Raw genomic sequence first — 14,158 nt, 5'->3', positions numbered from 1 at the left:
TTCATCTCAAGTGGATTCAGAAATTCAAATCTGATGATAAATTCACGTTTGTTGAGAATTTGGGAGGGAGGAGGAAGATGTTGTCAACTAAGCTTTTGAATAATGTCTGTTCTGACATTTTAAACTCTCAAGTGGGCTGAACCGTGGATCAACACATATAGGCATTATGTGACAGAGATGTACCATGTGTACAAATAGACTGTGTATATCTGAATAATAGGACCTGGAAGGGAAGGTAATAGAGAAGCAAAAGTAAAGGAACTCAGAATGAGGGATCTTCTCTTGCTTCCAGGTTTTGTGCGGTAGGGTAGGAGGAAAGAGGAAATTCGTGTGTCTCCTCTGATTAGGCCTGATGCTAAGTAATATACATACACACATACGCCCCCCCCCCCCCATTTTATAGATGGGGACACTGAGTCACAGAGAAGTTAAGTCCTTCGCCTAAGGCTATTATTTATTAGTAAGTGGAACTATAACTCAAATTCAGTTCTTATAAGCGTCTGGGATTCAGAATAACTCTACCTGATTTCCTTTTCTTGGCTATTTCTCCCTCCCCTTAAGCACTTAATATTATCACGAGGCCACGTTTTTCTTTTTTGTATATGATGAGGCCACTTTTTAAGTAACTGGTAGTTTAAGATTTGCTAGATCAATTTTTTATGCCTTTTTTTCTAGATGCCATTCCTTCCCTGTATCCCTTCCTCAAATGTTTGTCAAGTACAGGCAGTGTGCCAGGCCCTGAGGATAGAGAGACCAGGTTTTGGGCCGTGCCACTCAGTGTGGCAGACTGTTCTTGCCAGTTCTGTTCTTGGTCCCTGTTCTTGGTCCTGCATTAGGGTTCTCCAGAGAAATAGATTACTAGGGTTTGCATGCATTTGTGTGTGTAAAGAGATTTATTATAATTGCCTTTTGCGGTTATGGATTTGGTCAAGTCCCAGGATCTGCAGGGTGATTGGCAAGCTAGAGACCCAGGAAAACTGACGATGTAATACCATTCAAAACGCTAGTAGCCTTCAGACCTAGGAAGAGCCAGTGTTTCCGTTCATAACCAAAGGCGGGAGGGAAAAAACAAAACAAACAAAAAACCCCACAATTTTCCCAGTTTGAAGGCTGTCAAGTAGGAGGAAGTTTCTTACAGAGGAGAGGGTGAGCCCTTTTGTTCTTTTGAGGCCTTCAACTGATTGGATGAGGCCCACCCACATTAGGGAGTGTGCTGATTCAAAGGGTTAAGCTCCTCCAGAAACACTCAGAATAATGTTTGGCCAAATATCTGGGCACCCTGTGGCCCAGTCAAGTGACACACAAAATGAAACATCACAGTGCCCAAAGTGTTCTACAACAAGGAAGTATGAAAATTATATAAGAAACTTCTAGAGAAATTGGACTTTGTGGCAGCCCAAGCATGTGATCAGTAGACTTGATGAAGAGGGTATAGGCCAGTTTGTCAAATTCATGTGATGTATTGCATGTGGGTCAAGCTATGTACTGGGTACATGTGTTAGGGCCAGATTTTTATCCAGGATTGGTTGGGAGGAAAATTGGTTCTTTTCCACTGATGGTCTGAGAAGTACTGGTGTGGGCACAGCTGTCGACATAGGCCATAAAATCCCACGTGATGGGCCTTGTAGTGACAAGCTGTACCCAGAGCTAGGGGAGCACTCCTGGGAGAGACCAGAACCCATAAGATGTCCCCATCATTGGTGTTTGCAAAGCACCTCTGAAAAGGTGAACTTTCGCTGTCCTAACCCTTCCCCCTCCCCACCCAGAGGGCTAGGACAAGCCAAAACAAAGAGGTCAGGAACCAGAGAGATGAGTAGCCCAGGAACAAAAGCAAGAATCAGGATGAATGAAATTAGAAGGAGCCGTGAACTTGGCAGAGCAACAGGTCCCTTTGGTATCAAGCGGCATTGGGATCCATCCGCCAGGGAAGAGACACAGGGTCCCTGTGCACACGAGGCAGGGAAAGTCAGCTGAGAAGGCCCTGAGGCACATCTCCAGTATGCTCCCTTCCAGAAGCTGAACCTGGCCAAGGAAGAGGAAGGGCAGCTCAGGACAGCCTACCTTTAGAACAAACCAGAATTCTGCTCTTGATTGAGCACTTCCTATATGCCAGGTGTAGGGCACAGCATACATGTTGCCTTTCCCAACATTGGTTCCTCTCCTTAAGGCCTGGCATTTATCATTTCGTGTGTCTTCATGGTTGAGAAATCCATAGAGCTTTATTTTTTATTTTATTTTTCAAGTTTATGTAGTTAGAGTGCAAGCAGGGGAGGGGCAGAGAGAGAGAGAAAGAGAGAATCCCAAGCAGGCTCCACACTGTCAGTGCAGAGCCCTATAGGGGGCTTGAACTCATGACCTGTGATACCATGACCTGAGCCAAAACAAAGAGTCAGACACTTAACCTACTGAGCCACTCAGGCACCCTGAGAAATCTATAGAGTGAAGAAAACACCTGCAGGCCTTGGAGAGCTAAGTTTGGTTAAAACCATTTGGGGTCCAGGGGCGCCTGGGTGGCTCAGTCAGTTAAGCATCTGACTGCGGCTTAGGTCATGATCTCCCAGTTCATGAGTCCGAGCCCCATGTTGGGATCTGTGCTGACAGCTCAGAGTCTGGAGCCTGTTTAAGATTCTGTGTCTTCCTCTCTGTCTGCCCCTCCCCTATTCTTGCTCTCTCTCTCTCAAAAATAAACATTAAAAAAAAAAAAAAACACCATTTGGGGTCTAAAGAATATTGATAGCATTTCCCCCTTGCTACCCTTGGAATTGTAATTGCTTGGGGATTACATAATTATGACTTTATTTATAAGCACATAATCAAAGAATTATAGGCATGCAAAATGTGGGGCTTTTGGGAGGGGAGCCAGAGGAAGTGATGAGGTCCCCCTGGGAGCCTACCCACTCCTCCACTTTGCTTCTGGATGAACTTGGACCTCACTGAGGCTGAAGGGAAGAAGGTTCAGAGATGCCACAGATCAGAATAAGCCAAGGTTTGTTGGCCCTTTTCTCCCATACACTACTCAGAGAACAGCCCCGAGTTCAGAAAATGTACAACCTTTAACACGCTAATTTATGTCATCAACTCAGCTTACTTATAATACCACTCACTCTCATTGGAAACTACTGGAACTGTTTGCCCAATGAGAAACAAAGCGCCCAGAGCTTTGTATTTCCATACCTTACTTAAGCCTCCCATTGCGCCTGTGAGGTTAGCGTTTCTGTTCCCATTTCAGAGACTGGAAAACTGAAGCTCAGAGCATTTAAGTAATCCCTCCAAAGAACAAATTTCTCATTTTCCTTTGTTGTGAATTTTCCGGAGCTTCTGGGTGCCTTCCTAAATGTTCCGGTGTTTTGTTTTGTTTCCATAAGAAAGAAGACCGCTCAAGCCCCAGAACTCTTAACTCCCAGCACGAAAGCAGAGGCGTGGCCCCATACAGTCATGGAAACTTTATTTCTGCTCAGGCTCCACCCCAACAGGAAGGCTTAAGTGTTTAGAGTCTGACACCTGTTTTTGTCGGCATAACCTAAGACATTATCAGCACGGAACTACCCAGTACTGCACGAATGCATAGCGGGGCCCTGATGCTCATCTCTCCCCACCCCTGCTCGAAGGGTCGATGCCAGTTGAGCAAACACAATTGCCGTCAGTGGCCTATTCGTTTTTATTCTCAGTGGAACTAATTTGGTTTTACCAAACAGGGAAACAGGTTTCAAAAGCCTGGGTTAGAGCTTGTAATTGGCCAGCTTGGGGACAATACAACCCTAAGCCACCTGTGATTCTGTGTACCCACACATTCAGCCTCGGCCTTTGATCTGTGGTCCTGGGCAGTGGGATGCAGCGAGTCCTATATGCCACATTGATAGGAGGGGGCCAGGAGCTCAGGTGTTTAACCCCGAGGTGATTAAGAGGGAGAGAAATGAGTCCTGTTTGTGAAGGCCCAGAGACACATCAAAAAGCCCTGGGCAGAGGCCGACTCAGTTCAGCAGCACAGGTGAACCCCGCAGGGTGTAATTCATTGTGTTCTTTGATCCTCAAGTTTTGTGGGTCGCAGAGACTCTCTGGGATGGTTTGGAAGCTCAGTGGGGTCTGAGCAGGAAGAAGAAAAACTTGAAGTATGGAAAATGAGAAGCTTCTTTTTTGGCGGGTGGCTAAGAGAGGGTAATTTTCTAGAGATGTTATTTTTGCTTAGTAGTCCCTAAGGCAGCCGTGTTGTAGCTGGATACTGGGATGTCTGCAGCACAGGAACAGAGAGGACAGACAGCTTTGAGTGTGTCGTGTTCCTGGGGCACCTGTGTACAAGATGTGGTATGCTAAGTACCTTTGGGAGATAGGGATGTTACATTAATGTTTTAAAAATCCATAGCTCTCTATGGGCCTCTTATGAAACTGTATTTAAGTGGAGAGTGTATAGGATGAGACATAAGAGAGACCTGGGGACGAATTCTGACATTCCTGGGAGGTGATACTTCAGAAACAGGGTTTTGAAGGATGAGTAGGAGTTCACATAGGAAGACCAAAATAAACTTCTGTCGTTATTAATATTTGTTCTTTTTGCTCTCTTCCACTTTCTCCTTTTCCTCTTTCCCTTCCTCCTGCTATTTCTTCATATTCATGTGTGTTTTATCCAGAAGAAAAACGCCTACCAGGAAATGTGCCAAGGTGGGACAAGACGACAGGGTATTTAGCTAGGAAAAATTATGATTGTCTTCTCTAAATAGCATGTTACTTTTTATCACCTCCTAAGTCATTCCGTTCTCAACTCTGTCCGCAGGTCAGTCTGGACGCATCTCTTGGTCACTCACTTTGGATCCACCTTCCATCGTGAGCGGAACAGATGCGTGGGGTGCGGGTCGGGGCTCGCGGTGTGCTTCGTCGCGGTTAACCGTCCCCCGGTCTTTCCGCCTCCCCAGATGGGAAGCCGGTGTCCCTGTCTCCGCTGGAGTCGCAGCCGCACAGCCCCCGGTACGCGGCCGCCGGCCAGCGGGAGCGCGAGAGCCTGGAGGTGCGCGTGCGCGAGGTGGAGGAGGAGAACCGCGCGCTGCGCCGGCAGCTCAGCCTGGCGCAGGGCCGCGCCCCAGCCCACCGCCGCGGCAACCACAACAAGACCTACTCCATGGAGGAGGGGACCGGGGACAGCGAGAACCTCCGCGCGGGCATCGTGGCGGGCAACAGCTCGGAGTGCGGGCAGCAGCCGGTCGTGGAGAAGTGTGAGGTAAAGAGCACCCCGGGGGCGGTGGTCCAGAGGCCAGCGGCCCTCACCCCTCGCAGACGCCACCGGGAAGCACCGCCAGGTGCCCGCGAAAGGGTGGCATTTTTGACTCGGGCCTACGTGGGAACCTTGCACGGTCGCCACCGTTGCCGTGTGGCCTGGCCAGTCGATTAGCCTCTCTGAGCCTCAGTCTTGCCATCTGAAAAGTGGGTACGAGAAGGCCTCCAGCACAGAGAGCTTACGAGGAGCAAAGGGATGGAAACCACCGCTTCCTTCTTTGCAGTTCCTTTTGACCCACTCAGGGTCTCTACGCCTAGTTGTCTTCCTGCGGACACCTGTTACTTTATTTTTTTATTTTTTATTTATTTGTTTTTTAAATGTTTTTATTTATTTTTGAGACGGAGAGAGACAGAGCATGAGCAGGGGAGAGGCAGAGAGAGAGAGGGAGACACAGAATCCGAAGCAGGCTCCAGGCTCCGAGCTGTCAGCCCAGAGCCTGACGCGGGGCTCGAACTCACGGACTGTGAGATCGTGACCTGAGCCGAAGTCGGACGCTCAACCGACTGAGCCACCCAGGCGCCCCACACCTGTTACTTTAGACTATGGTGTGAGTGGTGGACCTGGAGTTGTGGCCTTGCTGGGCAACAGTTCCCTTGGCCACCTCCTTCCTCACTTAACGATCAGTTTCTGGAGAACCAGAGACCTGTTGCTTCTCTAAGGCAGTGTCTTGAACTTTTACAACTGAATATCCTGCCCCCCACTTTTGGAGTACGCTTTCTGTGTTAGTAACTCTTTGGACATTTGGAGAACTTACCCGCCCCTTCTCCCTACCGCCCTCACCCCTCTTGTTTGTGCTTCTGTGTGCACTGAACGCAATGGCATGCACGTTCATTTCCTGCTTCTCCCGGTTCCCAAGGACAGGAATTAGAGCACCCCTGTTAAGAGCAAGGCCTTTTGTGACCCAGACAAGCCCGAGTTCAAATCCCAGCCCTGATGGTTTCTGCCGTAGGTGCCGGAGCAAGTTACCTGACCTCTCTGAACTTCAGATGCCTCACCAATAAATTTGAGAAAATAATTCCTGCTTCGTGGGGGATTTATGAGAAGTAAAAGGGAGGGGCCATATAAAGCCACAGACGGAACCTGGTTCGTAATATGTGTTCAATTGTGGTTAACTTTTGTTAATTTTGGTTAGATATATTACCTGCTGTTGCTTTATTCCATTTCCTGGCCACATTCTCAGAATGCTAGACTTCAACCCCCCTGAAAACACTTGGCAAACAGCAACATGTTGTTCATGTGAGGGGAGTCCTTGGTTATGTTGCTCATACTGCAGTCAGGGAATGTAGGGCTTGGTGAGCAACATAGACTCAGGTCTGGGGAAGGTCAGTGGTGAAGGAGGAGAGCCCTTGGGCTGGGAGGATTTGTCATGGTGTCTCCAGCCTGGATGAGGGGTGGAGAGGTGGACGCAGGTAGGTGGAGGCTGTCCAGTGAGAAATGTACATGAGAGTATGAAGAATAGGAAGCAAGGTGAGAAAGAATGCAGGACATGGGGGGCTGGTCAGGAAGCACACACAGCCTGGGCCAGGACATGATCGAACTGTATTTTCATTCATTCTTCCATTCTTTCGTCCAATAGTTACTGAGCCTCCGTTGTGTATCCCATGCTGTTCCCTGTGCTGGGAAATAGCAATGGACCAAACTCCTCTTGTCTCATGTTGAGGTGGGGCGTGGAGGAAGAAATGTTCAAGAAACAGCGAGTTGGGAACATCAGGACTTGTTAAATGCTGTGTGTTTATTCAGTCCTGCCTGCATGCCTGGTCCCATCCACGTAACCTTCCACTGCCATTACCAGTGGCCCGTGGTACTGAGTATCTCTCTTTTACATCTTCGAAAATGGGGACTCGGCAGTGTTATCAACCTAAATCCTGACCCCATCGCAGCTTCATAGCCATGTGGCAACAAGCAGGTTGTATCATTTTCTGTGTCTCGATTTCCTCATTTGTAAATTACCGGTAGAAAGATAAAAATCAAGCTCCTGCCTCGTACTATGTCCAGGGTGATGATATATATTAGAACTAGAGGCAAGCTCTAAAATAGTTGTTATTGGCATTAGATTTCACTTTTAAGTGTCAAAACATCCCAGCTAACCATGGCTTTGAGTCTTCTCTTGAAGCTTAAGAAGGCTGGAGGCCTTTTGAGTGGGGATGTCTGTTTTAGGGATACAGGCTTCCTTTATGTTTCGCTCAGCTTGCTTGACTGGCATTCCCAAGGGGGTCTCGTTGTCCATAATGACTGTCCCAGCACTGGTCATATCTGTGCATGCCATCCAGCAGGCAGGAAAGAAGCAGCGATAAGGCAGGGCATGTCACCCTCCTTTAATAACACGTGTTAGACATTTCACCATCTGTTCCCCTTGGAGCACGTTGTGGAAAAACATTTCTGCAGGGCTGTTGGCAGCTGCCATCTAGCTGCAAGGGAGCCTGGAAAAGTTGGGTTTTTATTCAAGGAAACCATGTTCTCTGCTAACATTTTGGAGCTCTGCTACTCGAGAGAACAGATGTTAGGGTTACAGTGAACATTCCCTATCACATGGGTTGTGCCCAGACTCGGTTGTGACTAGAATTGGGTACCCAAAATGCATCTTCTTGGGACCCACCCTCAACCTGTTACTTGAGGATCTCTGAGTGTAGGCTGCAAGAACATGGGCATTAAAGAAATCTGTGCAGGTGATTCGAGATAGTGGGGCATGTTTGGAAGCCACTGCTTGAAGGCACAACATAAACAATGGGGTTCTCTATATCCCTTTGCTCTTTGAAAGATAAAGTAGCACCATAGGAATTAAGATCTTGGGATTGTTGATTCTTATCATAACTTCTCTTTTAAAAGTCTTTTGACTTGCACCTGGGAATTAAGATTTCTTCATTTTTCTTTGCTTTCCCTGTGTGTCTTGATAATGTTACTTCTTAGGTCCTTAAGGTTGGTTTTGGTAGAATTATCTGTGATGAAACCCTGGTCCTGTTCAGAGTTTCCGTAGATGAATTTGAAAGTCTTCATCTTGCTGGCATCTTGTCTCAGCGTGGTCTCCTGGGTCCACATTTACCATGAGATGCTGACTTCATACCCATTACAGTATAAATGCTTTCTCTGTCTCCATCACTTGGTGTCTTTAAAGATTTGAGTGAAGAAGCCATAGAAGCAAACAAGAAATGTCAGTTAGTGGCGAGTGGCGTCAAAGTAGAAGTCTCCCTTCGTCACGACACTTTGCGATTACAAGCGCCAAAGCTGGTCCTGACACCCTGTCAGAGCACAGCGCCTCATAACCGAGGATGTTGTCATCCTCTCTTGTTGCACTGAATCTTCTCTGGGGTATGACAAGTATTTCTGAAAAGTCTTCTGTAATGATGCCAGGCTGTCAGCCGAGATATCTGGTGATGGAAACAATGGGCCTTCGCCAGTCCCTGTGCCCTCTTATCGTTCCTAATTATGTGGCCTTCAAATAGCTGTCCATTTTATTCTTGCCTTTCTCTGTTGTCAGGGCAATGCTGTTTCAGCAAGGCACTGGTTTCTGTGTGCCATGGAACTTGGAGCAGAATAATCCTCTTTGATCTCCACTCGGGCCAGCGTGCGTATGGCTCTGTGTATTTTTCTTGCATTTCTGGTTCTGGTGTATTCTAAGAGTCCGCTCTGGTGCAGCTGAGAAGTCACCGACCTCAGAATCCAAATTCCTGACCAGGAATCTTTGCTTTGTCAGTCACTAGTCATGTGAGCTTGGGTGATTCAGTTACCCTCTTGTAGTCTATTTCATCATTACGAAATGAGAGTTATAATATGTTCTTCCCAGTGCAGTTGTAAGGCCGAAACGAGATAGCGGCTGGGAAACTAATTCTGTAAGAGTGTCACATATACTTACTCTGGGTGGTCCACTTTCCTAATGCTGCCTAACACACACCTAAAATGTAATGGCTTAAAACAGTAGTGATCATTTTATTAGCTCTCTGGTTTTTTGGGGTCAAGGATTTGGAAAGGGCTTGGGTGAACAGTTCTGGTTTGGGGGTCCCTCATGTAGTTGCCATTAGTTCGTGGCTGGAGCTGAGCAGCGAGGGCTGGAGCAGTGGGCTCTGACCCAGCATCCTTCTTTCCTGTTGTAGACTCAAGGCCTCTCTGTGTCTGCCCCTATGGCTGGTTTGGGCTTCCTTACAACATGGCGGCCCCAGGGCAGTCGGCTGCCTCCATAGCAGCTGAAGACTAAGTACAAGTACTCCAGTGACCAAGATACAACAGAAGCACTTTTTATGACTTGGCCTCAGAAGTCACACAGTATCACTTCTGCTGATAGTGTAATCTGTTAGTTGAAACAGTTCACCCAGTTTCATGGGTAAAAGGATACACATTTCTCATCTCTCAGTGGGAGGAATGTCAAGCATTTGTGGATATACTGTAATATGGCAACAATATTGTTATTATGGGAGATCAAGTGAATCGTACTCTCTGATGTGAGGCCGCCATTAGGGAAGTATGTCTCTCCTTCTGCACTGTGCTTTGAGCTTCATCTCTTAGTATTAATGTAATAGTAATAAAAGTTAACATTTACTCAGACTTTAAAGTAGATCAGACACTATGCTAAAATTTACATAAAATATCTCATTCGGTCCACACAGCAGCATACTTTGTTTTACCCATTAGAAGGCTGCTAAGAAAGGTTTAATAATTACTTCAAAGTCATACTGCCTGGAAGTGGCAGAGGTCAAATTTAAACCTAAGCAGTTTGCTTCTAGAACCTGTGCTTGGAACCATTGCACTCCCGCTCTGTGAATTAGAGCGCCTGGGACCCACACTTACAGCCCCAGTCTGGCAGGTGCCCCACCTTGAAGGCTTCAGGGTGACCAGGCATGATGGAGGTCATCTTTCCCTTGGGGGCTACGGTCGCCCTGTGAGGGATACTCATTTCTCAGTAGGTTGAGGCAAGGGTATGTCTGTTCTTATAAAAGAAGTTCTGTTTTAAATTGCCTTCCAGATTGTGACTGCATTTGTTAACTTAGTAGAGGTATACTGTTTTACATTAGGCATTATGTTTATAAAACTTGACATCTTGCAGCTTCATTTTCTGGGCCCCTAACTAACTATACGGTATTTCGATCTATTGTTTTCACTTTGAGGATTTTATGGAATAACTCAGCAGTAGACGGCTTGCCTGCCATCCTCCCGTATGCATGTTGCTCTTGGAAGATGCTGTTGCAACATTTGGATTCAGATTTCATTAGCTTCATAGGCGGTCTTTGGGGCTCCTTCAAGGAGGTAAATCTGCTAAAATATCTTCCCTAAATGTCAGGCCTTGGAATTAGGGAATGGGTACAACTGGAAGAAACTTAGTAGGATTTTCTTACGTGTTGATTTTCAGGGAACCCTAGCTCCTACAGCGGTAAGTTAGGTTACCTCCTGTCCCCGAATCTGGTAATTACTGTTTCACACCAACTTATCCCCCAAACCCAATGGCTTCAAGTAACAAGCATCTATTTGTCGTACAGTTTATGAAAGTCAGGAATCTGGGGGCAGCTTAGTCGGACATTGTGTCTGTAGTTTTCTCATGGGGTTGCAGTTACGATGTCTGTGGGGGCTGTGACCATCTGTCAGTTTGACGGGGACCTGCTTCAGAGACGGCACAGAGGCATGGCTGGGACCTCAGTCCCTTCGGGTTGCTTGAGCATTTTCACATTGTAGCAGCTGGCTTCCCCCCCGAATAAGTGCAGAACAAGGCAGAAACCACAGTCTTTTTTTTATGATCTAGCATTGGATATCATATACCATTACTTCTGCCCAGTGCTATTGGTCACATAGACTGACACTGATACAGCATAGGAGAGATTATTCAAGGGTTACACAAGCTGGCAGGGATCTTTGGAGACAGTCTTGGAGGTGGCCACCTCACCGTGACAATGGCAAGGGGCCCTGTCTCCTGTAATCTCTTGTCTGTGCTTACCCTGGAGCAGTCCTGCCTTGATCTCTTTTCTATATTGTACTCTCTTACTATATTTTATTTCTAAAATGTACCATTAAGAACAACAAGTAAAGGTACAACCCTCTCGTGTTAAAGATGATGAAGCTGAAGTTGAGCAAAATAAAGGATCTGTGCTAATTTTACACAGTTGCCACCAAGGCCGAAATAACGAATGATTCCAGTGGTTCATTTCCACGTTCCTGTGTCTTCTGCCCTCTTGTATGGGAGGAAGGTGAAGGAAGCACCAACGTTTGACACAGCAGAGGGAATTGGGCAGCTCCAAAAGCCCTCTTTTCAATAGTGGGGGAAAGACTATCCCAATCCTTACTTGAAGGAGAGTTGGGGATAAGGGCAGAAGGAAAGAAACTGATGTCTGACCTTCCAGAATATTTAAGGCTCAATACCGTGAAGGTGGTGGACCCTTCAGCATACTATAAACTCTTACATTAATAGTAACACTACTGATTTCTGATACATCTCTCCTACTTACAGGATGCCAGGCTCCTGTAAGATGATGAATCATCTCAGTTAATCTGTCCAGATTTCTGTGACTTGAGAAATTTTTACCCCTTCTTTATAGATGGAGAAACTGAGGTTCCATTAGGTGCTAGTGTATCTTGAAAGATGGGGAGGAGTTTGTTAAGTGAGGTGAAGGACTAGGGCATATTAAATCGAGGGCACATTACGGAAACAAAGAAACCCAGCAAGCCATCCAGCTTGACCGGGGCACGAACACCACGAAAAGAAGCGGGCAGGGCTTTTGGTGAGAATGATGCTAACCATGTCTGCTTTCACTTTGTGAGCAAGTGTTCGCTATGTGTGTGAGCTCCTGGACTCTTAATCATCCTAAACTTATAGCTGTGGAAGCTTGGGCTTGGTGAGGCTACATGGCTAAAAAGTGCAGGTCTACATTATAAATCTTTTTTGTTTTTAATTGTGGTACAGCAAAGCCACTTAACATGAAATTTACTGTCTTAAAAAAGAGATGTGTGTTTCAGTAGTGATAAGTATATTCACACGGTTGTTCAACGGATCTCTAGAACTTTTTCATCTTGCACAATAAACTATATCTGTTAAACAGCAACTCTCCCATTTTTCCCAACCCCTCCCCCCAGACCCTGACAACCACCATTCTGCTTCCTGTAAATGTGTCTACTTTAAATACTTCATATAAATGGGGCCAGACAGTACTTGTCTTTTTTTTTCTTTTAATGTTTTATTACTTATTTTTGAGAGAGAGAGACAGAATGTGAGCAGAGGAGGGGCAGAGAGAGAGGGAGGCACGGAATCCAAGTGGCTCCAGGCTCCGAGCTGTTGGCACCAGAGCCCAATGCGGGGCTCAAACTCACGAACCGTGAGATCATGACCTGAGCCGAAGTCAGACGCTTAACCGACTGAGCCACCCAGGCGCCCCCAGCCATCTGTCTTTAACAAGTCTTCCAGGGAATCCTGATGAGAACCTTGAGTTAGAAGGCGGCCAGGGTAAGGACCCTTCTTCCAGTAGCCAAATCTGGTTCTGGCTCCAAGGTATTATGAGTTTGTAGTATTCTCTTTGGACAGAGTGTTTCTTGCCACAGGCTTTCTTTGACCAGCTAAGGGCCAGAGCCCAGGTGAGCTTTTCTAGAAAGCTTCAGGAAAATGTGGCCAACTTTGAAGGTCAGACTTTTTTTATTTTTATTTTAAAATGTTTATTTTTGACAGAGAGAGAGAGAGGGGGAGAGAGAGACAGAGCATGAGCAGGGAAGGGGCAGAGAGAGAGGGAGACACAGAATCGGAAGCAGGCTCCAGGCTCCGAGCTGTCGGCACAGGGCCTGACGCGGGGCTTGAACTCACAGACCGCGAGATGATGACCTGAGCTGAAGTCAGACACTTAACCAGCTGAGCCACCCAGGTGCCCTGATGTGCATCTTTTTCAAAAAAATAATTTTACTTCTTGTTTGTTTCTAAATATCTTGGAGTAACTAATATCCATATTAATTAATATCCATATTAATCCATATCCATATTAATTAAGCAATTAACAGCCAACATCAGTATATATAGCTCTACTCTACCTTTAATTTTTTTAATGTTAATTTATTTAAAAAATTATTTTGAGTTTATGTATTTATTTTGAGAGAGAGAGAGAGAGCACGAGTGGGGTAGGGGCTGAGAGAGAGGGAGAGAGAATCCCAAGCAGGCTCTGCCCTGTCAATGCAGAGCCCAACATGGGGCTCGAACTTGCAAGCTGTGAGATCATGACTGAGATCAAGAGTTGGATGCTTAACTGAATGAGGCACCCCATTAATTAATTTATTTTTAATGTTTCTTTATTTTTGAGAGAAAGGCAGAGAGAGAGGGAGACACAGAATCTGAAGCAGGCTCCAGGCTCCGAGCTGTCAGCACAGGGACCAACACGGGGCTCAAACTCACGAACCGCGAGATCATGACCTGAGCCGAAGTCGGATGTTCAAACGACTGAGCCACCCAGGTGCCCCAGTACTTGTCTTTGAGACTAGCTCGTTTGACTTACCATGACATCCTCAAAGTTCAGTTATAGTATGAGACAGGATTCCCTTCCTTTTTAAGGCTGAATAATGTTTCACCGAATGTATAGCCCACATTTTGTTCATCCGTTCATCTGACACTGGACATTCAGGTTTGCTCCCACCTCTGGGTATTGTAAATAATGCTGCAGTGAACGTGGGTGTGCAAATATCTCTTTGAGACCCTGCTTTCAGTTCTTTTGGCTATATACCTAGAGGTGGGATTGCTGGATCATATGGTAATTCTATGTTTAATTATTCCAGAGAACACCATATTCTTTTCCACAGCAGCTGTACCATTTTATCCTCCCAGCAATGGTGCACGAGGGTCTAGTTTCTCCACATCCTTGCCACAGATTGTAAATCTTTATGTATCTGATAGTCTGCTTCCTCTGCTGGGGAAGTTGACTGCAAAGTGATCACCAAGGACTT

General features: G+C 46.3%; 1 protein-coding gene across 3 annotated transcripts in view; it reads left to right on the top strand.

Moving 5' to 3' along the window:
- Positions 1–14,158, top strand: part of LARGE1 (LARGE xylosyl- and glucuronyltransferase 1) — a 541,787-nt gene that overhangs the window by 238,987 nt on the left and 288,642 nt on the right. For all 3 annotated transcript variants that reach the window (XM_047867970.1, XM_047867968.1, XM_047867969.1), the window contains exon 3: positions 4,908–5,209. In XM_047867970.1, coding sequence (XP_047723926.1) covers positions 4,908–5,209 — 302 coding nt within the window. The remainder of the gene's footprint in view (positions 1–4,907; positions 5,210–14,158) is intronic.

The sequence above is a fragment of the Prionailurus viverrinus genome, chromosome B4, assembly GCF_022837055.1.
Source record: "Prionailurus viverrinus isolate Anna chromosome B4, UM_Priviv_1.0, whole genome shotgun sequence".
Classification (NCBI taxonomy): Eukaryota; Metazoa; Chordata; class Mammalia; order Carnivora; family Felidae; genus Prionailurus; species Prionailurus viverrinus.
This window is presented reverse-complemented; position numbering and strand designations above follow the sequence as displayed.